At 39.5% G+C, this 27932-nt stretch overlaps 1 protein-coding gene across 1 annotated transcript; it reads right to left on the bottom strand.

Annotated features, from left to right (window-relative positions):
* Positions 1 to 199: 199 nt before the first annotated feature.
* On the bottom strand, positions 200 to 27604 carry SLC30A5 (solute carrier family 30 member 5). The gene is made up of 16 exons (XM_077816966.1): positions 27355 to 27604; positions 27020 to 27142; positions 24945 to 25011; positions 23320 to 23405; positions 21956 to 22043; positions 20989 to 21076; positions 18126 to 18202; positions 16903 to 17073; positions 15901 to 16189; positions 15298 to 15506; positions 12568 to 12725; positions 11624 to 11753; positions 7785 to 8016; positions 4710 to 4936; positions 3002 to 3130; positions 200 to 629 (listed from the first exon to the last, which is right to left on the bottom strand). The coding sequence occupies exons 1-16, from the start codon at positions 27426 to 27428 to the stop codon at positions 459 to 461; spliced, it is 2319 nt and encodes a 772-aa protein (XP_077673092.1). The 5' UTR covers positions 27429 to 27604; the 3' UTR covers positions 200 to 458.
* Between the last annotated feature and the right edge of the window lie 328 nt (positions 27605 to 27932).

Raw genomic sequence — 27932 nt, 5'->3', positions numbered from 1 at the left:
TCTTCATAATAAATATGTAAAAACACACACTCACTCTTCAAAATCATTTTGAAGGAAATAAAAGTATTTTTGGAGGCAATTTTGTTTCTCTTGCAAAGTGTTTTCCTTTCCCCTTAATTTTGACATGAACATGATTCTTGATTTGACATTTCATACTTTAGGGAAGGTATGGAATATATTTGTGCTCATCCACACACACGTAGCAAGATTTCTGTTTAATAAACATCAAGTACAGTATTTCAGATTTACATTATTTCCACATATACAGCAAATGTTCTAGTCCATCTTATTTCCTTTATAAAAAGCACCCTGATCCAGTCTTAACACATTAAGCTTTTTTAAAAAATTCAAATATATACTATATTTGTTTCTGTACATTTATGTGCAAGTTCTCCTGACAAAATAATACAAATATTGAATACTACAGCTTATATCCCAGTGGCGAATGTATCTTCACATCACATGATGTAAGTGCCATCTTTGTAGTATTTCATGGATTCCATTTGTTGTGTCATAGAAATGACTTCCTGGAATCCTGTACTGAGGCCAGACATATGTTGAAAATAGGCTTCTTTCTCCACCTGGACAGTTAAATTGTTCACTCCAACATCTTTCAGAACTGCTGTTACCTGAGCAGAACAGAAATTCAATATTAAATCTCTGTAACTTGTGATTATACTCAGACACTAGAACGGTAGTTACAAACACGAGCAAAAGGTCACTTCAATTTCTAGATACAACATTTATTATGGCCCTGAGAAGAGCCAGTCAGAAAATTAAAATGACTTAATTTTTAGCTAGAATTTCTGGGGAGAAAAAGTCAAGCACTCAAAAGTTAGGAATCGCACAAGCAACCTTAATGCTTAATTGAGGGGGCTGGATTATGATATATCCTAATATGACTCCATATTTATTCCCTCAGGAATTCTGCATCATTCAGTGCAAGAATGGACATTATGTTTTATCCTCACAGTTCAATGTGTGTCCTCAAGCCTTATTTATTGCATCGTATTCAAATCCTGCTCTGAATAAAGAATTATTAATTTCCTCACCGGTTTTATTATGGTACCCATCGCTATGGTATCCGAGTGTTTCACAAACAAACAAACTATCTTTATAACACCCCTATTTTACAGATGGGGATCTCAGGCACAGAGATTAAGGTAAAAAGTATCCAATAATTTTGGGTGCCCAATTTAAGATGCCTAGGATCGGATTTTTTTTCAGGGTACTTAGCATTGTATAGGACTTTATATGCACCCATTGACTTCCATTGCACCATGAGTGCTCAGGACTTCTGCAAATCAGACCCCAGGGTCTCAAAGCAAGTGGCACCCAGAAAATGAGGAACACACAATTAATAGTGACTATGAAAGTTTGGTTTAAAGCAGTGGTTTTCAACCTTTTTTCATTTGTGGACCCCTAACAAAATTTCAAATGGCGGTTTGGACCCCTTTGGAAATCTAAGCCATAGCATGTGGACCTCAAGCCCCAGCCTCAAACCCCAGCTCCTGCTCACTTTCAGTCTTGCTCCCATGTCCTTCCCACACACCATTTTCTTCCTGGCTCCCAGTTTCCTTGCACGGTTTATCCAGTCAAAAGCCCCACACCCAAGATCACTCCCAGTCCTCCTCCCGGCCCTCTAATCTACTTCCATTATCCACACTTGTCCCTCCTGACTTAGGCTGCTCCCTCTTCCATGCTGCCTGGGTTCCAGAAAAGGAAGCATCAAGAACACCCCTGCTCTCAATTCCTAAGCCTAGTGCAACAGCAACTCCTGGCAGCTACGGGCATGAGTTGCAGGGAAAGTACAGGGAAGGGGATGGAGCATGCTCAGGACAGACAGAATCTTTGGAGAATTTACTTGCCAAATTAAGAAGTCTCTACTTAGCATGTATGAACTAGATTTTATTTCCCAAAGGCTTATGAACTGGGTATTTTTTCATAGCAACAATAAGCAGCATATCCCTGATAAAAGACCACCTCTCTACCAAATCTAAAGCCCTTGCTTTAAACCTGGAAGTGCTAAAACTTCAATAAAACAGATGTAAGATGTTTTGTTTTTAAAACAAGGGCAAACCACGGTAAATCATTTTTGCTGAAACTTAATTTTTATTGAAGTCGGAGGAAAACATCTAGCCTGGAAAGTTTCAGCCCTAATCGTTAAAGTTTGGTAAAGTGACTAAAAACAGGGTCTTTATAATGAGAAGTGTCTGACAACCTCAACTATAGGCAGAGCTGGTAGCAATGCCTAGAACATAAAGAGGGCCTGAAAAGGTTCTCTCATTTTTTAAAAAACATTATTAATTCAGGTCTCATCTAACTTGGAACAGTTTACAATGAGAAGAGAACCAGTGAAACTGTATTTACAAGAGTAAAAAACTGAGTTGTTGAAGTAAGGGATTTTTATTCAGACTGTTTAAAACCTTTGTTAGTACCTATTTAACTGGACTGATTAATGAACATTTTGGAGAGAATGTCGTAAAAAACACATCACTCTTGCCTCTTCATTTAAGGTGAGAGTTCCTAAAATACATCTCTGATCCCCAGGAAGTCCTCCAGCAAAACAAAGGAAAAATAGGCTTAACGCTTCTGATATTTTTAAGATTAAAAACAAGCAGAAAAAAACCCCACACTACCCCCCTCCCCCTTTTTTTGAGGAATTCATTTAGGCTTTTGTTATACCATGAAAAAAAAAAAAGTACAAAACTAGTGCCCCCCCCCCCACAAAATCCTTTTGCAGGTCACCTTTAAAGCAAGACAAAAGAAACTGGCTGATCTGTTTTCAAATGTCAAAAGCCACCAAACTTTTTATAGGATAACAGCAGGAGGAGCAGCAGAGCAATACTGACAAGGCCTGTCCTGGAACATCAGCTACTAGCTAGAGAAATCATTAAAACAGCAGCTTCAAACTTAAGCCTATGATTGAAATATTCAGGGTTAATCTACAGGGGGTAAAATATGAAGAGCCAAAAGATTTCTGAAAGTGTTATACAGTTACCTGCTGTATAATTCTCTGTTCCATGACATCTGACATCACCTGTACATGTATAGTACCTGCCACAACACTAGCAGAGTGACACCAAAAATGAGGATCTCTGTAGGATATTAAACCATCTATTTTCTGGATCTGTAAAAAATTGCATTAACAGTAAGAATTACTTTTGCACTATTCTACTTTATGCCTTCCTGCACACTTAGATAGCTACCAATGGCAATTATTTCATGCAGTAGATACTATTATACAGCAAAATAAACTGCCATCATTTAATATTATATATAGAAATTTTGTTATATAGAGAAATCTGTGGAATTGGGACAGTTTCCATCATTGCCAAAAATAGAAGGCAAAATGAAAAATTAGAGGGTAGGGGCTAAAAAGGAGGGACAAAGACACTGAAGTGGAGTCCCCAACTGGTGGCCAGACTATAGTAGCATCAAAGGAGAGACTGGCTTTGGGCACCCAAGCATTTCTAAGGACCTATCCCCATGATAACCAAGATAAACAGGTACTTCAATATCCTAGTTGGACTTAATATGTAACCTTATTAAGTTATTTATTGTAATATTTCTTTATGAAGTTTCATACTGGTTATTTTTTCTCTCCCCACTCCTAGCATTTTGATTATTTTCTGGTTTTGTTTCTTGTTTTTATTTATCCCACCTCAAGGTCACTCACACTTCAATTCCCTCTTCTGCATCTCCCTTTCACTAAATCATGTAAGTCCACAATCCTCACCTTCCTCCCTCTTCTTCCTCTCCATGGATCTCCCTCACCCAATTTAATTCCATCCTCTCATTCCCTGGTGGCTAGAATCTATTATCCCCGTTCCCTGGTGATAGGCAGTGTTGAATACCCTTGTTGCTGGAGTCCCCCTTCTACTCTTGTTGCTGGAGTCCTGAAAGTTCCCACACCAGTTTCCCGATTTACAAAGCTCTCCATGTACTTCAGGACTATGCCCATGGGGGTTCTGAGCAGGGCACTCAGAAGAGTCAACACTGGGAGCAACAGTTAGTGGATAAGAGTTAATAATGGGAGTAGAGTGCTGCCACAGACTACAGGCCTTGACTGATTTAGTAGGAGCAGAAAGCAGTCTAGACTGAAGGGGAAGAAAAAAAAAATCAGCAATAGAGACTGCAAATGGGAAGAAGAGAACTAGCTTCAGTTTTGCAGCCCCATTTGCTACAAGCCCACTTGTCCCACAGTAGACTGGAAAACTGTCAAAACTGCAACTGCATGCCCAGGAAAGAATACTGCAGTCAAATGAAATCTGGTCATGCTAGGGTTAAAAAAGACCTCTCCAGCTTTTATTAAATTTATTGGGTTTAATAATTAAAACTAAGTATTAAATAGTTCTCCCTCATTCTGCTGGATAGATTTACAGAGTTACCAAGTTAGTCTAGGGTTATGAACTGTCCATAAAAGCAAAAGCAACATATGGCTGCCACTGTTATTTGAACAGTTGATTCCACAAAATTCATGGATTTTTAAAATTGCGAATGATAAACTAATAAAACCAAAAAAGACTCAAGTATCTCTATAAAACTGATGAACTTAGACAAGAAATTTGGGACGCCCAAGAGTCTTAGACAAAGATAACTGGCACAATGAGGAATGATTGCATGTAAAAGTTAATAAATGCAGTTCTCAAACTCACTATAAAGCTAGACTGTATATAAACAAACAAAATACAAGTTTAAGTTCCGACCTTTTCTAGCGCAATGTGCAGATCTTTCTCACATTCTGGTGGTAGCCTCAGCAAAAGTACTTGACAGGCATCTTTTATCAGTGGGATAACACTGAGAAAAATTAATGTAGCAATAAAGAGAGAGCACAGGGGATCAGCTATCAGCCATCCAAACTGTTGGATAAATATCGTAGATATGATCACACCAACACTACCCAGGGTGTCTGCCAACACATGTAAAAACACACCTGAAACAAAATAAGACTTTGAATGATTGAGTACCTGCATTTAGTTGCCATCAGCACATGGACTATATAGCATGAGTATTAAAATAAAATTTCTCAGTACAGGGATCAAAATTCTCTCTTGGATCCCTGGTCTTGGACCTATGGTAGAAAACTTTACTGATATGCTAAATAGTTTCTAATGCTGGCAAGTATTAAGTTAGAATAAAAACACAAAATGATAATGTTCTAATTCTGCTGTGATTTACATCTCTCAAACTGCTGCTGCTGCTAGGATTAAAGTTTTATATCATTTGAACTCTAGTACTCTGTTTGCATTTAGAAGGTACAAAACAATCTTTAACACTAATAGTTCGTGAGATTAATCCTGGTACTTCATCTCCCACTAAAGAATATGCAAGTAGTGAGAAGCTGAGCAGACTTTACAAAAAATAAAAAAATTCAGATGGGTGGAATAGTCATCTCAGCTATTTGGTTGCATTCAGCGCCTCAATTAAAATAATATAGCATTGTGATAGTTAAATGCTTGAAACAATACATCTTAACGCACTAAAACTTCTTATAGTAGACAATGTGACAAATATTTGGTAGATGTGCTATATATTGTATTTTTTCCATACTATCAGGAAGATTCCAGCAAGTAACCACACTTATAATATACTTGCTGATAGTATATGATACACATACATATACACATATTATATATAGATATAAAATAATGCTGCCAGCTTTGTGTTTTAGGTTAGTCTGGTCTTTAACAGAACTGACAAGAAGTATTATTTTATATTATGAATCAGTGACAAACACGGTTTACAAAAATAAAGTTTTGTAGAAATTGTGTTGCATGCTGGCTCGTAAAGGCAAACTATGAAAACTATGTCAGCCTCAATGTCCCATTGGTCTACTTCGCTCACAACCATCTCTATGACTTTGTTCAGACTACTACCAGTGTTACCAACAGAGAGAATGACTTCCTAGTCCTGGCCCACCCAGTTACTACTCTCTTCCCTCAAACCCTCTCAAAATTCGCTTCTTCCTCACGGATCGTAAGTAGCAAGTTAATTATTTTTAAAAATCCAACACTTTAGCTGAACCAGAAGTTCAAGCCTATAGATGCTACCCCAGTGTGACAATCCATACTATTATGGTAACCACTTTTCATACAATTATGATAACACTTGTACAAAGTATGCCTTGTGAGGTGCAATTTGAAAATTTATAATCTGCTGAACAGCATTGTCCTGTTGGTGTGTATAGCAACAGTGTGTATGAAGTTATAAGATTCTATTGTATGATTGTGACTAATATGCTATACTTCTGGGTAATGTCCACAAATCAGTTTTTCAGAGTAAAAGGCACTCTGGCTCCAGCCAGGTGTGAAGAGCAATCATCGGCTTACGCAGCTGTTCTTCAGCAACAGGAATTGTAAAGAAGAAATTTACAATTCACCTGAGGGACAGCTGGCAGAGCATGTATGCAATAGAACTTCTGACCCCAGGACCCAGGAAGGCCTTTTCCAGTAAAAAGGGTCAGGATATAAGAAGGGGGCAAAAAGGCCTCTGACCACCTCTCCTCCCCCATCTCTACTCACTGCAGCAAGAGTGTTTGAAAGACAAAAAATCATCATTGAACTGGGGGATAGTGGTCCTAACTGGAAGGCTTTCCAGTTAGCATGGACTGCTGAAAGTTTTGGGTGAGAAACCCTTCTGCTTTCAAATCTTATTTAGCTTGATAAAGTTTAGGATTTAGCTTGGTAAGGTTTCCGTGTTTATCTTTTATTTCCCTTGTAACCAATACTGACTTTTATGCCTTTACCACTTATAATCACTTAAAATCTCTCTTTAGTTAATAAACTTGTTTAATTCTTTTTGTCTAAACCAGTGTGTTTTGACGGAAGTGCTTGAGGATTGCTACTCAAGTTAACAAAGGCTGGTGCATAATCATTCCCTTTGATAGAATGATGGACTTTTAATGAGCTTACACAGTTCAGGGAGAAGGGGAGGGAGTCCAAAGCAGTGCAAGACACATTTCTGGGGTCCAGTGCTGAGATTGGGGGATTTGCGGGTGTCACCCCTATATATAGTTCATGTGTGGCTGGGAGAGCATTCATATTTTCAGCTGGTTTGATTTTGCATGCTGAAGGCTGCATGTGCAGGGCAGAAGTGGCTGTTCTGACGGCAAATCAGAGTAAAAGGCACCCCAGGCTGGAGAGTTAAGGGGACACAGTGGCTCCCCAGTCCAGACTGTACCCCAGGGGATGTCACACCATAAGTGACAAGTTAATTATTTTTAAAAAACCTAACACTTTAACTGAACCAGAAGTTCAGGCCTACAGATGCTACCCCAGTACAAATAATTAAATAGGTGAATGTGTCTAAAGAGAGTAACTGTTTAAGTGTATTGCTGTTAACCTTGGTTCTTCTACTCCCCATCCCTTTCCTAGTTATTTTAAATCAACCAGCTGTCATATACTATCTAAAATTAGATGCAGGAACTCTGGAGTTCTATTTGGTCTTTAAGATATGTAGTACACTTTGGGTACTGTAAAAATATTATGGATCAAATAATAATGAAAAGAAATCAACATTGAAGAGCCTCTAGGACCCATACCATCACAAATCTGAGAACATTAAGTGTGAGGTAAGAAGCTAGTGGAATATCTCAAATTATGTTTATTCTTTAAAACATTTTAGCTAGAAAAAGCTTTTCCAAAAAGCTCTATCTGTGCTATGTAAAAAGACTGCCAGAAAACAAGTTTTAGAGAGATTAAGAAAAGTGGACAAGGGATACTTTGATGTAAAAGGTTTCTCGAAGGCTAGGTTACTTTTAAAATTAAACAATTTGTACTTACCTCTCATGTTGGCATTCATGCCTCCTCCTGAAAACCCATGAGAGTGTCCATGACTGTGATTGTGTCCGTGGTCACTGTGGGAATGGCCATGACTGTGTCCATGTCCATGACCATGGTGTGAATGGTTGTGATCATGTGAGTGACAGCCTCCACGAGAAGCCCCATGAGAGTGGGCATGGCTAAAGGCACAGATACCAACAAGGTTTACTATCAGCCCTCCAACTGAGACTGGCTATGAGAGGGAGAAAAGAGAAAAAAAAAAAAAAAAACAAAAACCCAACCTTTAAATCCAATTTGATTTCTTCCTAAACACTCAGATTAACAGAAAAAATATACTGTTCTAGCAAACAAGTTAACAGCATCTAACATACTTCCGTAGCACATCCAATTTGCTGCATTTAACATTGACAATAGCAGGAGGATTCCCTTGCCGCTGAATGCTCACAAGTGAAACTTCTCTTCATATGAAGGATTTCTCTTTTCCTCTTAAAGATCTAGTATCAGCAGGTACAGACATAAACAACTTTGCTTTCAACTAAGTGAGACTGAGTTTGTCTACTTCTCCCACAAGAAACAAAGCTCTGAGGATAGAGCGAAAGTTCTCTCTTAACTCCCCAGAATCACTTATTGAGTAGAACATACAGGAACAGTTAAAAAGGACCTGCATGCTTCATCTTAAATTGTAAATGTTTTGGGGTAGGGACCATGTCGCCTTCTGGGTTTGAGCAGTACATTGTGGGTGCTACCACAATACAAATAACTCTCCACCACTCTTGCATGAAGAGACTGGAAAACTAACAGAAAAATGCTAGCTAGGAAGGAGACAGAAAGAACCCTCACCTACTAGCAGAGGGTACAGGAATAGGAAGCTTTCCTTTGGAGAATGTGGCCACAGAACTCATCCTGAAAGCTGTATGAGAGATAGGCCTTAACTCCAGAGGATTGTCTCTTAAATTACACTATTAAAATTTAGTATTTAAGTGTCTATATAAGCACTAAGAAAAGGAGTACTTGTGGCACCTTAGAGACTAACAAATTTGAGCATAAGCTTTCGTAAGCTACAGCTCACTTCATCGGATGCATTCAGTAGCTCACGAAAGCTTATGCTCAGATATATTGGTTAGTCTCTAAGGTGCCACAAGTACTCCTTTGTGAATACAGACTAACATGGCTGCTACTCTGAAACCTGTCATTATATAAGCACTGAAGTTCAATGCCTTCAATGGGAGGAAAGAGGTAACTTCACACTTGTTCAAAAAAACAAAATAAAAGTAAAATTTATTTTTGTTCAGGAAGTGAAGGCTTAAACTGAGGGGAAAAAAAAGCAAAAATTGTGAAAAGACTGGATCTACAGTTTTGATTCCATGATCCAGCTGTACCCATACATACATCAATGACGGTTTTAAGACTACTTGCGGTAATCAGAACCAGTGTTCCCTCGATTTTTTTATGTCCATATGCAGAATGAATTTTGTTATATGCCCCAATATGGGGCAGAAGGTTGGGGGGGGAGGGGCGGAGAGACTCTGGCTAGGGGTGCAGGCTCTGGGGTGGGGCTGGGGATGAGGGGTTCGGGAGGGGGCTCAGGGCTGGAGCAGAGGGTTGGCGGGGAGGGCTCTGGCTGGTGGTACAGGCTTGGGGGGTGGGGCCAGGAATGAGGAGCTTGGGGGTGCAGGCTTCCACACTGCTACAGTGGGGAGAGAGAGGACTCCCCCCAGCCCTCTCTCGCCGCAGCAGTTCGGGGGAGGGATGCCTCTCCCTGCTGCAGCAGGTCCATGCTGGGGACAGTGGGGAGGGGTGCCTCTCCACGCTGCAGCCCTGAGTCCCTGTGTGGGGCTTAATAGGCAGCTGCGTGGCCACGCAGCTTAAAGGGAACTTAGATCAGCACCTGTTTGAACAGTAAGCTAATATGAAATCTGATCTATGGCTCCTTCACATCTTTGCTGAAGCCTTGAGATTTGTTCCATCCAATTTGAGCCTTGCTTTTCTTATAGGAAAGGCACAAGGTCGAAAGATTGAAGTAATCAGTGCTACTCTTTCTGCCCAAAAGATTGTTACTGAACATACAGCACTTTTCTCTCCAGGAACTGAACTAATACTTCTTTAATCACCCCAGATCTTACTGGACTGGGGATCAAGAGGCTGGAATCTGAAATTGCGAGTTAATTCAATTTCAGTGAAGGGTAGTTAAAGTTACTGACACTAAAGGTTTTACTGACTAAAGATTCTAACACACAAATCAGAGAAACAGCCAATTACACTAACGCAATTATATGGTTTGATGTTTTTGCAAGTGACTATGAAATTACTATTTCTCCAGAGATCAAAACCCTTATCTTGTTTTAAAAAAATCTGGTATCCAGTAGTATAATATACTGTATGCAGTAGTAAAATAGAGCAAGGATAAGATACGTTATTATAGCAATACAATTACACATGACAGTTACCAAGTATGATATATTTAGATGCTTCTATTGACCAACTCCAATGACCTGCTTGGACTGATTTAAAATGCATGTTAACTACTTACGGCTCCATCATGGTTTTAACTAGAGGCACACCTACCATACTGTATCTTAGCTGACTTTAGAGGTAACTCCTCACTTAAAATCGTCCCAGTTAACGTTCTTTCATTGTATGTTGCTGATCAGTTAGAGAACATGCTCGTGTAAAGTTGCGCAATGCTCCCTTATAACATTGTTTGGCAGCCGCCTGCTTTGTCCACTGCCTGCAGAAAGAGCACCCATTGGAGCTAGCTGGTGGGGGCTTGGAACCACGGTGGACCGGCATGTCCCCCCCCCCCCCCCCACACACATCAGCTCCCTGCTCCCCTAAGTTCCCTGTGAGGCAGCCGCCCAGCAGGCTATCAATTGCCAGGCAGTTCAGCTGTCCCTCCCCCTACTGCCCTGTGCTGCTCCTGCCCTCTGCCTTAGAGCTGCTCCCAGGAGCCTCCTGCTTGCTGTGCAGAAGGGGGTGGGAGGAAGAAGGGTGCTAATGTCAGGGTGCCCCCCTGCCCCCTACTCCTAAACCTTACCTCCACAGAGCGTGGGGGGTGACATGACAGGGCTCAGAATGGAGGGACCTTGCTGGCAGCAGCTGCTGTCTCAACTTGCTGATCTACTTAAAAATGCAATGTACTTAGAGTGGGATCAGCATACTTAAAAGGGCAATGCGTATCTCTCTCTCACACACACACCCCGTGTGTGTCTCTCTCTCTGCCATGCTGTCTCCCCTTCTTCCATTCCTCCATATATAAAAAAAACAGCCTTTTGTCTGGCGAAAAAAATTTCCCTGAAATCTAACCCCTATTTACATTAATTCTTATGGGGAAATTGGATTTGCTTAAAGTAGCCTTTTTCAGGAACATAACATTAATCAAGGAGTTACTGTACTCAATAGTTTATTTTGTAGATAAATGGAACTTCCTTCCATGTAATAGGAGGATCAAATAACTAAAGCCAATGACACTATCCCCCTTTCCAACCCACAAATGCCATTCATTATAAAACTAAGATGGTAATATAAGGAATTACTTCTGTAATTTACCTATTTTTGAATAAGTTGAGATATTTTTATTTTTAAAAAGGAGAAGATAACATATTTAGAAGCAGGCAATATAACAAAGTTTTTATCTTTAGACATATTGACTTTTAATTCTGTTAGTCACTATATAATAGAAAGCAAAGAAACATTTTGAAGTCACACTGAAAGCAAATGCTTGACATTATATAATTTGAGTCCTCACTACACAGATAAGTGGATCTTAATTTTAAATTAAGGAATAAATATTCAACAGGAGTAACAAACTGTTTTTAACAGAAGAAAATGACAAAACTTACAGTTAACATATTTGTGTCTATGTCTGGAGGATCTACTAGTCTGGCCACAGACTCCATGAATACAAAGAAAGCTATTACCATTAGAAAAAGGCCATTAATAAATCCAGAGAGAATTTCTACACGGCCATACCTGAAAGTGAACAAGTGTAATGTACATTTTAGAAAGATTGAGCAATAGCTAGATTTAGCATATTTGAAAATATTTTTTGGCTTATTCATGCATTTAATACAGTATTTTCTTTTCAAGTCAGTTTGATTTTTCACTATGTTAGAACAAAGTACCATAACAAATATGTTACACAATTATTTTCAGCTCTGTCCTGTGGTAGCATCACAACGTGGTAGGTGCTTTCCCAACACAGCACAATCTCTACCCCAAAAAGCTTACAATCAAAGACAAAATAAAGAGATGGTAGGTAGACAAAAGGGATAAAAGATGGCCATGACATAATTGGCCTTGTCCTCAAAATACAAAGTGTTAGTGATACAATTAAAAAAAGTTAACTATACTACACACATTACGGCTGATAGTTGTCAAGCTGGCTAGCAGAATTGTGTGGCTAAATTCCCTAATTTCATTGGGAGTTACATGGCTAAATACCCCATTAAATTCTGAATATCTCAACGTGTACACACACAATTCCAAATCCCTTCCTGTAATCATGCTGATATAACTGCTTGTATTTTTCACATGTAATATCTCATTTTCTTTTTGAAAAATTGACTGATCTAGACTAGCACAATGGGTTCATAACACTGGCAGACATTTTTGAGGGGCAGGGAGAAAGAGGAGGTATAATAAAGTGTTGAAATATTAAGTGCCATGAAAACATTTCATATTAGGAACATACCCCTAGTCCCCTGTGTTTAACAGGAAAAAATGAGGACCTATAACTAACTAGCAGAATCTCCTCAAATAATTATGTAAAAGTCAGTGTACATACCCATATGAAAATATGCGGGTTGCTTTCCATCTAGTCATTAGAGCTGCTAAAAGTCCCATAACTAAAGCAGAACAATCAAAAAGCATATGAAATCCGTCTGAGATTAGACCAAGGCTATTGGTCCACACTCCATAGAAGAGTTCCACAAAAGTGAAAGCCTAAAACGAAAGAAACATTTTGATTTTTTTCTTGTAACACGTTATGAGATGAAATTGTGCTTTTATTTTGCATATGCAGTTGGCATGAAGCTCTGCCATAAGAGCACTACTAATTTTAGAAGGTTTAAATATTTCTGCACCAGTTTTACTCTAGTCTACAAAACAATGGATTGTAATATTAAGTTTTGTATTAAAAGTCAATGTAAATGCAGACATTTTAAAATTCCCCCTCTCTTCTGCACAAACAAATGTAATTTCTATAAAGCGAGAGCATCTGTATGGGAAACTAGAATTCTTTATTTACAAACACATCAATATAAACAGCACTGAGCAGGGAGTTTCATACACACTGCCATGCCAATGTAACACAACTCTGATCTGATCTCTTGGGCTGAAAGGACAATAATATCGGCAAACCCATCTAGTCTACAGAGTGCCTATCAAAGCAGTCAACATGGGAAACAGTTCTCATTAATTATGATGGTAATTATGTGGACATCTGGAAGCCAGACAGTTTACCGATTCATTTGGTGGGTGCTTTTTTAAGATCACGACTTGTCCATCCTGGAGGATTATGAATATCTGAAAATTGGACAGCTGCTGTTCATAAATTACTTGTATCAAAGCTAGAGCACTCCTTAAGTGGTTAGCGAATACCTCAGACACCTGGTATGACCAACCAGCATATATTGGCTACATTAAACTCCTGCAGAAGAAAGTACTCCTCTTAAAAAGTCTGAACACAAGCCCTCTTACTCAGTAACAAGTGTCCTGAACACAGATTTTGAATTCCTCCCAAGCAAGCATTATTTGTAACAAATCAAAAGGCTGTCTACCCAAAGACTGTCACCTAATGGATGGTTTGTTATCCACTGAGCAGGCTTCAAAAAACCATTGCATTAAGATGTAGTTTAACAGAAGTGTTTTTCAGTCACTACAAATTTTATTTATGGAGGTTGCTTTACAGAAATTATGTCAATTTTCTTTGCTAACTAATGGCTTTATGTAGTTTAGGAATTAGTCTTGAGGAGAGCAAGATGGTACTTACCTCATATATCTCCTTCTGCATGACCCATTGTTATCTTTAAATCTGTGTCTCTATAAAACCAAGCTATCTTCCTAATCCTTCTCCAGTTCCTTCTTTCTCCATTAACTTCCCCATCCTCTACATTCATACCTTTGAAGTCATCTTTGGATATATCTACACTGCAATTAAAAACCTGCAGCTGTCCCATGACAGCAGACACAGGCTTGCAGGGCCTTTAGTTGCTGTGTTGTTTTATTGCAGTGTCCAGTTCCAGGCTTCTCCTGCCTGAGCTTTGGAACCCTCCCACCTCGCAGGATCCAAGAGCCCACGCTGCAGCCCATGCCCAGAAGTCTACACTGCAATTAAACAGCCCCTCAGCTAGAGTCTGATGAGCTTGAGTCAGCCGTGGCTGTCTAACTGCAGTATCAACATACCCTTTGACAATTTACTCCCCTCACATCCAAACTTTCACAATCCTGGAAAATTACTAGAATCTTATTTGTGAACATTTTTGTGCATTCTTTGATCTCACACCTCAATTATTATAATCTTAGTCCATGCAGCTTCCCCATTTCCCATCTCTATTCCCGTCTATTCCAAAATGACACTCTAAACTGATCTCCCTCTACTGCTGTTGTCATCCCCCTTTGAATGCCTTCAACTAACTTCCCACTTTCTATCTTATCTGCAGGCACTCAAGCTCATTGCTCATATTTCTAGGTCTTATGTGATCTCCCCTGTTTCCTCACTACATTTTTGATTTTGTTCCTACTGCCAATTACTCATTTTGTTTCTCAGTCATCTTTCATCTCCATTATCACACCATCATCCTGTCCCACACATCTGAAATTTTTTCCCAATTCTTGTCCACCAATCACCCTCTCCACTTCTTCAAGTCGATTTCAGAAATCCTTCATACCTTGATCTCTGTCTTTCAACACTCGTTCCTGAATTACTATGGAGTGTCTTGTGTGTATTGGATTGTAAGGTCTTCAGGGCACGAAACAGGAGCCAGTCTTTGTAAATGCATTCAATGCTTTGTCAGGGTATATTTATATTGCAGTAGGGCCCAGAAGAGTCAATGATGAGTGAGGCCACTTTTGCTAGTTGCTATACAAATACACACAAGGTGGCATGACTATTCATATTAACCTGACAACTGTAAGTCAAACTATCCTGTCTTTCACAGAAGATCCAGCAAATATGTATCTTATCTCCGTTAAATTAACTATGCCAAAACTAATTAAGTTTTGGAAAAACTTCCTGTCAGAGTGGCTAAGCACTGGAATAAATTGCCTAGGGAGGTGGAGGAATCTCCATCATTGGGATTTTTAAGAGCAGGTTGGACAAACACCTGTCAGGGATGGTCTAGATAATACTTAGTCCTGCCTTGAGTGCAGGAGACTGGACTAGATGACCTCTCGAGGTGCCTTCAGGTTCTATGATTCTATGTTAAAGCTCATATTAAAAGTTGCCAGTAAATTTTAAAAAGAGTGACCCTTTTTCTACAATGATTTGTCATTAGAGTTAAAAAAGTGCACTTACCAGATTTAGGCACAAGAAGTAGAAAATCTGTCTAGAGTCATACTCCTCAAGGATTTGTTTCAGCGACTCTTTAATAAACCGGGGTAACGACTGAGAACTATGCTGCAAAGCATCACCCATAAAATTATATAGAGGAATGCCTTCAGGAGAATAGCCAACAAGAGTGCCTTTCTGTCCTTTCCTGGAGGGGGAGGACAGAATATTGGCAGCTGCAAAGAGAGGTAGATGTTTTTGTTGTTGTTTCTAACCTTTATGGTGGATTGATAATGCAAGTGTTTTATCAGTGATTAAAACTTCCACAAGCATATCAAGGTGGTGAAAGTCACCAGCTTCATTTTCAAGACTAACACTATATTTTATTGTTATACTAGATTGGATCATCATTTCCACAAGCAGACAGATTTACTGTATCCTTTTTTGTAGACAATGAATTATGAATGTAGCTATAGGTTTACAATACTGTGCTGTTCCCCCTCACCCATGGAACCCACCGAAGCAACTGTGGTGGAATTCTACAGAGAAATAGTTTTAGTGATCTTCCAGTAATATATAATTACTTTTTAACTGGTTTATCATTTAAAGGGGAAAAAAAAGAATACGTACATAAAATGAAGAAAATGGCACTCACTACCACTCCTCCAGAGAGAACATGCTCTGTGATTTCATGGTGTGCTGGCTTGTTCATAGCTCGAAGTTGATCCGTTATCGGATGTGTCCAGAAGCTGCCAAAGAGCAGCGCACTAATCAAAATGAGCAGCGATCCATAACGGGCACACTTTGATGCTTCCATCTTGACAGAACATATGGACTCCACATAAAAATCCAAGATCACGACGAAAAAGATAACAGTTACGAAAGGCATGATGAGAGAGGACCAGGATTCTACTTTACTCTGTGATAAAAATGAACAAATTCTGAGTAATATTGATCACAAGTTGGTAGATGTGTCACCTATCTATAGTACCAGTTTATGTATCTAGTATTTAGTCTATTGCATGTTTGCTATACATTAGACACTTTAAATAAACAGGTATTCACAGATTCATAGATTTTAAGGCCATCGTGATTATCTAGTCTGACCTCCTATATAACACAGATCGCAGAACTAATTACTGCTTCAAGCCCAATAGCTGTGGTTGAACTAGAACAAATCCTCTAGAAAAAACATCTAGTTAGGAAATTAATGAAGTTGATTTGCTATAAAAATGTTTTCTATTGATTTAATTATCCCTACATAGAAAGATAGTGGTGTAAAAGCCTCAAATTTAGAACATGTATTCCCCAAGAGAAACAGTATCTTCATCATCACTGTCTCTGTAAGGTTAGTAGAGAAACCAAACTACTGCACACAGTTCAACATATCCTCCTCTTAGGAGTCTTTAGAGAGCAACACCCCGCTTCCCCCCCCAACAAATCACACAGACGAATGTATCAAACACTGTGCATATAGAAACCAATCTATTTTTCCAAGTAAAAATCTCAAGAAAAGTAGTTTCAATAATGTAAAATAAAATTCTTGTAAAGGAAAGGTATATGTTGCAGTTTACAAATGCAGTTGTTAGAATATTAGTCACTTTTGCTGATGAACACTTGCTATGCTGTTACCTCAGTTGTCAGAGATAGGACGATGACCCATGGGCACAACAGAAGGACGGAAACAAGATGAGACAAAGCTTGAAGACGCTTGGCTCCACCTACATCTACAGAGAGCTTTCGGGAAGCCATATGAAAACCAACCTTGCAACACAATGCCAGTACCAGCAACAGCACTCCACCCTGGAACACAGATAGATCCTATTAGCAGTACTTAAGAATCAACTACCTCACTCCAATATAAGTAGTATTTACATGACAGAATATTCTTTTCCTTATTTCCTTCTTTTACTGATTAACATAAGACACAGACAAGGTATTCCCCCTTTCCCCCAAAGATAAGCTTTATTTGCTAACAGTAACGTTCTATGACTTAGTTTGCAACTCCCAGTATTTCTAACTGGAACTCCATCTTCAATTTCTCTCTGGCCATTCTCCCTTCTTCCACCCACAAAGTAGCACATTGGAAATGTTTGGAAATAAAATGGAATCATCTTATATCACCCACACTCTTTGTATTTATTTATCTTCATTGAAGCCCTGTGTCATTTCTCCCCAACCTTTTCTTTAGAAATTGTTCCCTAATCTTTACAAAATATATTTACGTATACAAAATTAGCTTCTCGTATTTCTTGGATCTAATCTACCCTGTGCTGGGCTAACAAATTTCACTTAACTCATCTGTCTGATTTATTTTTAAATAAGACCATGTTTTCTAGCGGTGTCATAAATTCAGTATTTTCTTTTTGGCTTCTCATTTGCAGGGCAGCAGTTCCAGCAACAAGACTAGCTAGCTGGACAGTTCCAATCAAATACAGCAATAAGCCTCATACAGCATGATTCTAATACTTTACTCAGTAAAAAGCCCCACTAATTAAAATAGGACTACAGAGAAAACTGGGGTACCACCCAACTCAAGCAAGGATATCAGAATCTGGCTCTTAGGCTCCAAGTAGCATGGGAAAGAGATAGATACACAAGACAATGACTGATAACACTATGGAACAGAGGACTTGTCTATTAAGGATCATGCATATCTAAGTCACAATTGAAATAAAACTTCAAGTAAAAAAGGAACAAATTTAATAGATACGTTCAGATTATGTATTAAAGCAAAATGCTGTTAAGTAAATAGTTGATAGGACATTTTGAATTAATGCAGTTCTCTTCACAGAATTTTTATGAATACATCATTCAATAATTCAGCATCTAGATTACAGAAGAAAGCAATTTACCTTGTGATCGGCAACTCCTAGGAAAGCAATGATTGTATGAAGAACATGGGTAAGAGCACTGTCATGATGTCCCTCAGCTAAACAAATTAAGTTAAGGAAGATTCTCCAAATGAACCCTCTTCCAGCTGCCTAATCACATCTCAACAGACTTAATAGGACCTCATTCTCATAAGGATCACAAGTGATTTACTGAGGTTATTTAAAAAAAAATGAAAACACAGCTACAGGCATACCAGAGGAACAGAAACTGTAAATACCATAGGAGATCAGTAGAGGAAACAATATACATTTAAAGAAAGTAATATCTGAATCAATTTAAGCTTTGAAGTATTGATAATTCTAAAGTTTTAAACTACAGAAGTCCGTAAGTCTGTTGCTTCCGTAGGGAAAATATTAAAAATGGTGTTACCCGATGACAGAACTTGAAATATTTCACATAAGCTAGTCTTAATACTAATGTTAAATCTGGCAATTATTTGGACTAAGGAGGATGAACTGGATACCAGAAATAAACTTAGATGAATTTTCACTGGAAGCATTACAGTATTTCTTTATCAATGAAATGTCTTAAGTATGAAACAGTCATTAATAACTTTTGAAGAGTTTCCGAACAAAAATTTAAACTTGAGAAAATTTATGAAATTGAGAAATAAAAAGAGGTGCAATCAAGATAAAATATTTTAAAAAAATATTCCTTTTGAATAGGCAAAATTTATGTTTTAACTTAGAAGCACGTGAAACTGGTTTAACAGAAAACGAAGGAAGACAATTGGTAAGCTTGGGTGTGGATGAGAGACCGTGCAGAATAAATATGAAAATAAAGAATTAGAGTTATCTTAAGTTTGGTAAAGAAAGACCATTACCAGCAAGTAGAAGGAAGTGCGTGAAAATAATGAGTTATAAGGCTAGAAGGAATGGAGCAGGGGATGTTGAGATAAGGGAAAGTTTCTTAAAAGAAGGTTGTAAATAAGACAAAAAGAATCTGTCTTAAAAGGAGCCAACATTGACCCTCCCAACCCACATTCCAGTGGTATCTTAAAAGCAAAGCCTATGTGAACCTAGGTGTAATGTAAAAGCTGTTGGTCAGCAGGAAGGAGGGGAAGAAATAAGGAGGAAAGAGGTTATAACTCTTATCTGGATGAAAATTGAAAATCAGTGCGAACTGTCTCAGATTAGTTGTTAGCTAAAGTGGTAATTGGCTATTAGATCATTTGTTTGTTGAAGGGTATAAAGAGTTATGAATCTGAGGGTTCTTTGTCTAACTGTGCTGGAGCACATCAGGATGAGACAGTTTCCCCTAGGTCTGACCTAATTTGTAAGTACTGTATCCTGATCACATGCTTATGAATAATTTGTTACTGTACTGGGTGTAGTAACTGCTTATTTTTAGCCTGTTAGGCATGTTTAGAGCAATTGCATAAAATACTATTCAGCCTTTGGACTTAAAGGAATTTATGGTCAAATTAGTGTCTAGTTGTCTCCACATTAATATTAATACTTTACAATATAGTTAATAATTCCAACAGACCAGCTACATGAAGTTCAATGCAGATAAGACTGAAGTGATGAAGGTTTGGGGCAAGTCAACTAGAAGGAATGGTGGCAGTGATATTTATCCACTGTGTTACTATTTTCCAGGAATCTTGTCTGTTACCTTTATCACCCAACAATGAATGCAATCTGCTCCAAACTGGGTTATATTTGAAGACTCTGAGGAAAGCTTAGTTAGTGAAGGACATCCCACCAAGAGGTGTTTCACACAGGAAGCATATATCAACTTCCAACTGTAATTCAGAGCGCTGATCTTAACCTATCAAGCTCTTTACAGTTGGTTTCTTGAGCATTTTATAGGCCATCATTCTTCAAATTTTATCTTGGGAGTTGAGATCACCCGAGACATTCAAGCAAACTCATTTTCTTCTCCCACGTCTGAAAGGGCCCAAGATGGTTGATCTTCTGAGCATGCTGCAAGACCCAAGTAGATACTCAGGTCAAAATTTTTAACAGAGGATGTCTAAAATTAGGCATTCCTACATATAGACACCAAAGCAGTGTGATTTTCTGATGGTATGTTTACACTGCACAGTTAGCCTGGGCTGTTACCTTGGTTTTAACTTCCTTATTATCCACATAGAAAAACCTTTGACTCAGATTTGGAGGTGCTTTAAGCATGGTCTATCTTACCTAGCTGAGCATGTAGGTTAGAACCCAGGCTCCTCTTTAACTTGGGCTGAAACCTGCCAACTTGGCAGCGAGGAAGCATGCTAAATCACTCGAGTACCAATAGACCTCTAATGCCCTTCCCACAATTCCTCCCGAAGGACAGACAAGCTCTCCTGCATCTAACAGAATGACTGAAAAAGAATCTTTGAGCACCTCAGCACAAGAAATCATGGGATGTACCGCAGACACACATGGGATTGCAGAAACAGTGTGGATACAGCTTTGCAGTGGGGAGATTCACACCAGGCTAGGCTAACCCAGGAGCCAATCCACGCAGGTTAACTGCACAGTATAGACATACTATGAGGTGCTGAGCATCCACAACTTCACGGACATAGGCCTCAAACTTTCTCTGAGAGGGAAAACTGAACCGAGAGGCTTCTATAGTTGAAGGGGCCTTGCAATTAAATTGGGATTTTTCTGTCATTATGTCATTTAGATTGTAATTATTTATAGCAAATTTATAGCTGATGCTATTATCACTAAAGTAACTAATGACCGTGCATTTGACTGGATTAGTTGCTCAGAATGACTATTTCCTTTTCTTTTCAGTCATAAGTACAATGCTCTGGAGAGGAAAATGCAGTTGAAACAAGGCTAACTTACACTTTTACTCCAAACACATCGTAAGAAAGGATACGATGTTCTGCAATTTTAGCCATGAGATCATCATTATCAAAAAGCAATAAGCAGATCACAGCAATGATGAAAAATGCAGCACCTCTTGTCTGGAAAGACAACAAAAGGGAATCAATATAAAATGGTTTATTTGGATGACAAACATTAAAAGTTGCAAAAAAAATGCAAAGGGTGTGTGCGTGTAAGTGTAAACACGAGAAAAACAAAGTCAAAACAAAATCCTTAAAGCAAAAATTACATTTAGTGAAACAGATAGAGAGATCTTGGTTATATATATAAAAAAACAGCCCACCTATATTCAGCTTTTATGAGACTTGTTAGGTGATTTTGGGCAAGTCACTGCAGTTCTGGGCCTCATTCCTCCCCCTCCCCCCCAAAAAATCTGTAAAATAAGGATAATCATATTTGCTTCATTTGTAAAGCACATTGAGATCTATAGATGAAACGTATTATAAGAATTATTTGTCTTGATAATATGGCTATGGTCACTGCATGTGACCTTGGGAACATTACCTAATCTCTCTGTACTTCAGTTGAAACATCCATAAGATGGGGATAATATTTCCTTGTCTCTCTGCTCACAGAGCTATGAAGCTTAATTTACTAGTATTGTAAATCACTTTGAAGTCCTTGGTTGGAAAGTGCTATAGAAGTGCAAAATACTATATTTTAAGTTTCTTCTGCATACAAATGATAAACTTGCATCTCTTCATCATCATGAATCTCAAACACCTTTTCATGTTGTTACTCCTTGTATATGCACCCGTTGCATATTTGTTTCATTAAAAAAGGAAGTACAGATTGTAGTTTCTCCTACATTTAAAATTAAAATATACATAATTTACCTACCCCTTTTATGAATTTGAGTCTGAAACAATTAGATTTACCTCTACTGTATTCCTGAATACCTGTTACATTTAGAACTTTATAATGTATAACTTTATTTTCTGCAAAAAATATTTAAATACCTTTGTTGGTCCTCCTCCTGAACTCGTGAACAATACACTAAGCAGTGACACAACAACTATATCACTGTGCTCAAACAGCAACAATGTCCTACAAAACAAAAGACACCCCAATTTTTATCAGGTCCATTTCAATATTATGCACTAGCTTGATATACCTGGTTTCAACTAAAATTAAATGGAAGAGAGGTCAAGGATTTATTCTATGGCTTCAACAAGAACGTTGTACAATTCAAAAGGATGGTAGGGAACCTGAAGTCTCAACAGCTGGATCCCTGAACTATAGACTCTACCATGACGACAAATCACATAAAAACACCTATTTTCTAGCTCAAACAATAGATCATGTACAGTAATTGAGTAGCAGAAACTACCTAAACACTTTTTAAACAGTAACATGCTTTATTAGAGCACCAAGAATCAAACTGCTCAAGATGGAATTAATATTCATATTATAATAATGTCTGATAAATCTTAAGTTCCCTGTTCTCTGGCTGGGAAAAGGACCTTTTCTTTTCCTGTTAACTTCTGATTACTGAGGAGTTGATTTCCACTACTCTTCCTTCTCATACAATCTCCTCAATGCTGACAATGTATAGTTCTCACTTTTGGATCCTCATCCCCCATTCATAACTCCAGTGACTTCATCTACTGCTGGTAGCTTTCCCAAGCAGCAGAAGTCTGAAAGTGACAGTTTGTCAGTTTTACAGATGTCCATGGTTTTCTTAATAGCAGCAGTAAAAGTGACTACAAGACATCATTTTTACCGCTTCTGCTTGGGAAGACTTCTAGCATTCACAAAGGCACTGGAACTTTCAGCTGACCTGAGAACAGGGCAGTAAATTGATTCACATTTGGACATCTTTGCTATCTTAAGAGCTAAAAACCAATTTTTAAGGCAAACAAAGCTTAACCTTTGCAAAATTTGATAGCTTTAAGCCCTATCTCCATACACTATTCAGAGAGAGGCTTTCCCGAAGCTCTTCACCTCTGAAAGTCCCACTTTGTCATCTTTTTTCTGATCCTTTATGAATCAGTCAAGATTGCCACTTAATGAACTAAAGGGACCACAACTGAATAATGCAAGGAACTTTTTCTATACACAGACCTAGGAGTATTACCAACACCACATTACGCTCAGCCGCTGCACGCTAAAAGAATGAACTAGGATGTCCTGCAGCAAACCAGGAACTGAATAATGGCTGCTCATCTGAGGATTTATTTTTATAAACAAACAGAAGTACATTTCTCTCAAACACATTTCATTTAAAAAGAAATTAAGTGTACAGAATTGATATTTCAAATAACTATAAAACAAATTAAGCTAGCATACTTTATTTGTATAAACTTTCAGGCATATACATTACCTGAGAGGTCCACAAAGAGTGAGGCCAAAAAACCACAAAAGTGAAATGATACAGCCAACAACAGCATGTTTAACTATTTTGATCCACTATAAAAGAAAAACATTTTATTAACATTTTCTGCCTGCTTTCCAAACAAACATCTTGCATTCAATTCACATACCAACCACTACATTAAAGAAACATTAAAATGTATGCTGTTGAGCATCTTCAGAAATTAAAACAGTCTGACTTGTCTTGACTACTTCACAATGCCCCATTATGTTTACTTTTCGAAAGACATTTTATGGCTGAAATTCTTTACTTTTATCATTTTCTATCACAGCAGCAAGTTCTTTCGATGTAGTTTTAGTACCCTTTTAAAAAAAATCCATGTGTTACAGTAGTTAGGCTGAAGTCAAATTTACTTAGTGGTCAAAAAAATGCTGACATTCAGTGTATTACACAATAAAATACATCTGACAAACATGTACAGTGCTAGATAAAGTTGTTCAACGTTACAAAACTAAGGCCTTGACCCTACAAATATTTACATATATACTTAGTTTTATCCCAAGGAGTAGTTCTATTGAAGTCAACTGGGACTACTAATGTGCTTCCAATTAAGCACGCACCTAAGATTTGAATGATTAAGATTTTAAAAGTCTTAATCAGGAGATGCAGCTCATTTTTATTAAAATAAAACTACTTAGGATGTATTTTAGTGAGACAAGGGGGGTGGGAAGGTTGGTCCAATAAAAGATATTACCTCACCCACCAGATCTCTCTAATATCCTGGGACCAACAGGGCTACAACAACACTGCAAACAATAGATGTATTTTCTAGTTTTAAACCAGACAAACAACTAGATAAAGTTGGATGCGATTTTTATTTTTTAAATAATCCACTCAAGTTATTCATACGCCAAAAATCCAATATTTGAGTTAAGACCAAATTAAAACCTTTAGCAGACAGAAAGATAGATTTTTCCTGATGTATGACAAAGCCAAGAAATTTGGTCCCCCTCTCACTTTCTTTTAAATTCTGTCATGAGCTTTCTCAAACCAAATTTACCTTTAGGACATTTCCTGATACAATGGTTCAGATCCTCTATACTAAATACATTCCAAATTACTATGTAGTGGCACAATCAATTATTTTATTTATTTCATACAAAGATGAATGCGGGGAGAGGGAAGGGGTGATGACAAAAGTTCTTCCTCTCCATATTTCAAGCTCCATTCTGACAACTGCTTGGATTCCTCTGCATTGTGGGATCAGCACAAAGGGGCTGAAAAGCTGATGGCCCAGACCCTCCCGCACCATACAATCCTCTGGGCCACCCTCCTCCTCCTGGTCCCTGGTACAGGAGGCATTCCGCAGGGTGCAGCTCAGGACTGATCTTTTCATATTTACAGCTATTTGCATGTTAGTTGGTAAAGCACAGGGTTCTCATGCAGGGTGTAATTTTCCATGGGACTAGCGCTCCTAAGTCACTTAGGTCATTTTGAAAATCCCAGCCACATTTTCCAGATGAAACCAGAAACATCCCTTTCACTTTCAGTGAGCAACTAAATATTTTATTAGAGTCATTATTCATATTGTCCCAGAGTATCTAAAAGTGAATGTTAAGTATAAGTCAACTCACCTGGCGCTTGGTCACAGTTTTTCCAGAAGAAAATGGCTTTTGAAACAAAACCATAAAAAATGCAGACCTGTTAGGGGAAATATTCTCCATCAGCATACTGATGTACTAAGTTCAAGTGCACTTTCAGACAAAGGTCAAATATAGCTATTTTATTATTCAGACTAGTTCTAGGCAATTGTTTCAACCCTTGTACAAGTAATTATTCTACAGCTCCACTTGTGTTTTAAATGAATGCTACCTAGTTTTTGCCAGAGGGAAAAAACAATAGTGACACAATCTGGTTCTGTTCCCTGTAGCCAGGGGTGAAAGTAAGGCGGTACGGGCCGGTATGGCGTACCAGTAAAAAGTAGCCGCCAGTACCGGCCTGTACCACTGACTTTAAAGCACTGCTGCAGCAGCGCTTTAACGTCGCTGCCCCTTTTGCCCCCCCGCCTACCAATTGGGGGTGGGGGCAAAAGTAGCAGCTGCCCTGAGGCCCGGGACTCCGGCAGCAGTGGCTGGAGCCCCGGGCCCTTTAAATTGCCACTGGAGCCCCAGGCAGCGCAGACAGGCTGGCTGGGGAAGTTGACCCCAGCCCCACCCCTTCCCAGGGGCCCAGAGCTGGCCCTGTATTGGTAAGAGCTCAGTTTTACTTTCACCCCTGCCCATAGCCCATTTCAGCTATTCAAGTAGCCATAAGGTTCAGTAAACTTTTTGTAGCAGATGAATTTTAGTCCTGCCTACTTTGCCATCCACACAAGTCTGGCAGAGAACAGCCAAATGGTTGTTAATTCAGACTTAGTATGGATCAAAATAAGTGAATGTGTAGAAAAGAAGAGAGTTTTGAAGGGGAGCATGATAATATATTACTACTGTTACATTTTCATTTCTAAGGTGTCCCTACCTTGCATAAAAACTAAATAAAACCACTCACCCACACACCTCTACTAGAACTGGCCTGAAACATTATACCCAATATCCTACCTTCCCAACAATCATAAAAAATAAACTAAAAGAAAAAAAGATTATGTTGATCAGGAATAGTCAAGTGAAAAACCCAAAAGTGGAAATAAAATGGGAACATAAGCTAACTGATATTAGTCAATGTTGTCAAGTTAGAGTACAGCTTTCACAACTCATTATGAGCCAAGCTTAGATTAGTGTTGGTCCAGCTACCAGCAAAGATATTAATGATGACAACAGATGTAGGAAGTAAGATTCTAGAGTGGAGGGCAGCTTAGCTTCCTTCCAAAGAAAAGGACAGCACAAGGAGAGACCACACTGATTTTACTTGTAATTTTTAATTAAATGAAAAATTCTAGATACAGATTTATTCTCTTTACTCAGTATTTGTCATTACATCATCTGTTTAAAAGTAACAACTACAAGCACTTTAATGAATGAATTAAAAAAATCCCCTTCTTCCCTATAGTTTCTCAAACTACAGTAAGTATGCTTAAAATATTAGGATTTAGACAGTATTGATTCCAATGAGATATTCTTCATCTTAAGTACAGGGACTATTACTAGAACTGGCAATGATCATTTTAAATACATCTATCATTATATTTCTATTATCAATTAAATGGTTAGCTTTGTAGCATCATACAGCTGTCCATCACAACACAAATCCTTTCATCACCCACGACAAGAGTATGCTTAGATTACCCTTTATCTAAGAAGAAAGTCAAAAGCACAACAGCTACGCTCTAGACATCTCTACATCAGTACCTATAGATTCCACACTGAAAATGAAAATCTAAAAAGGGGTGAAGGAAAAGCAGGCCCAGTAGCTGGATAGGACAACACAGCATCTCAACTTTTTTTCCTGCACAACTATCTGTCAGGAGCTGTTATGCTGTGTCTAAATGTACATTCCACCAGAAACAAGGAAGGTTTTGCCCCTTTAACAACCTGTCATGCAGCACACAATAGGCACAAACTCCCTTGACTTCTTGTGAAAAACTTTTTCTTTCAGAATGAATCTTTTCCAAACCCAATGGGAAGAAACCCAGGCATTCACTGCCAAAAAAACGATTCTCAAAAGGAAGACGCTGCAGCAGTGTTATAAAAGGCTTACGCAGCAGCACACTTACCCCAGCTGTACTATAAAGATAAACTGGACAAGGTGGACCACTTTCAGCAGATCATAGGATTCAAAAAGTCCCAGAGCCTTTAGAAACTTGGTGAAACACAGCAGCACAATGTATCTAGTCAGCCTGCAAAAGAACAAATGATCACAGGCGTGTCCTAAGCGCGGGGGGGCAACACGGACCGAGACCCACTCGGGGACGCAGGCTGGCTCAGAGGCCCCCAGCCCGCCCTGGCACTGGGTGAAATACAGCCTGACCGGGCAGCGCAGGGGCTCCCCTGCTGGCCGTTCCCAGTCCCCCCACCCCCGACCCTTCCCCGCGCTGGGAGCGGCAGTTACCGGGCGCTGGGCACATCCACGGGCCCCAGCCCCCCGCCTCCGGCCAGGGCCTCGCCGCTGTAGGTCGGCTCCATGCCGGGTCTCAGGAGCCGCGGAGGCCGCCTCCCCCGCCGCGGGGCCTCCTCATCCTCCGCGTGCTGCGAGCTTGGGCCGGGCGCGCTGACACGCCGAGCTCCGGAGAAAGGCAAGGCCCGTAGGCCGCGGCCGGCAGCAGGACTTGCGGAAGCTGAGCCGGGCCAGCCACGTCCTCAGCGGCCGGAACCCCTCACTACAGCGCGGCGCGCGGGGGAGCGCCTGCGCCCTCCCCCTCCCCGGCCCAATGGACCCGCCCGGCTAGGGACAGGGCCCAGCTCGCGGCAGCGCCACCTGACGGCCTGGAGCGGAGGCTGAGCGCACCAGCGACCCTCCCTCTGAGGAGCGAGGGGGAAGAGCAGGGGACGGGTCACTGGCACTGCCCGGTGCGGGGCGCGCAGTGAGCCGGGCCTCCCCTGACCTGCCTTCCCCTCTCCCTCTCCCTCCCCCTGGGCCCTGTCCCACTGATCCCCCCTTGCCCCGCCCCTGCCCCTGCCTGCTCCTCC

Source organism: Eretmochelys imbricata, chromosome 5 (assembly GCF_965152235.1).
Source record: "Eretmochelys imbricata isolate rEreImb1 chromosome 5, rEreImb1.hap1, whole genome shotgun sequence".
NCBI lineage: Eukaryota > Metazoa > Chordata > Testudines > Cheloniidae > Eretmochelys > Eretmochelys imbricata.
This window is presented reverse-complemented; position numbering and strand designations above follow the sequence as displayed.

Bases quoted from the DNA above. Each gene is read 5' to 3' on its own strand.
- SLC30A5 (XM_077816966.1), bottom strand. From the start codon at position 27,428: ATGGAGCCGACCTACAGCGGCGAGGCCCTGGCCGGAGGCGGGGGGCTG. The intron at 25,012-27,019 runs GTAAGTGTGCTG...TTCCCCTAACAG, and splicing joins ATCTTTATAGTACAGCTGGG to GTCTGCATTTTTTATGGTTT. The intron at 4,937-7,784 runs GTAAGTACAAAT...ATTTTGTTTCAG, and splicing joins CATGAATGCCAACATGAGAG to GTGTGTTTTTACATGTGTTG.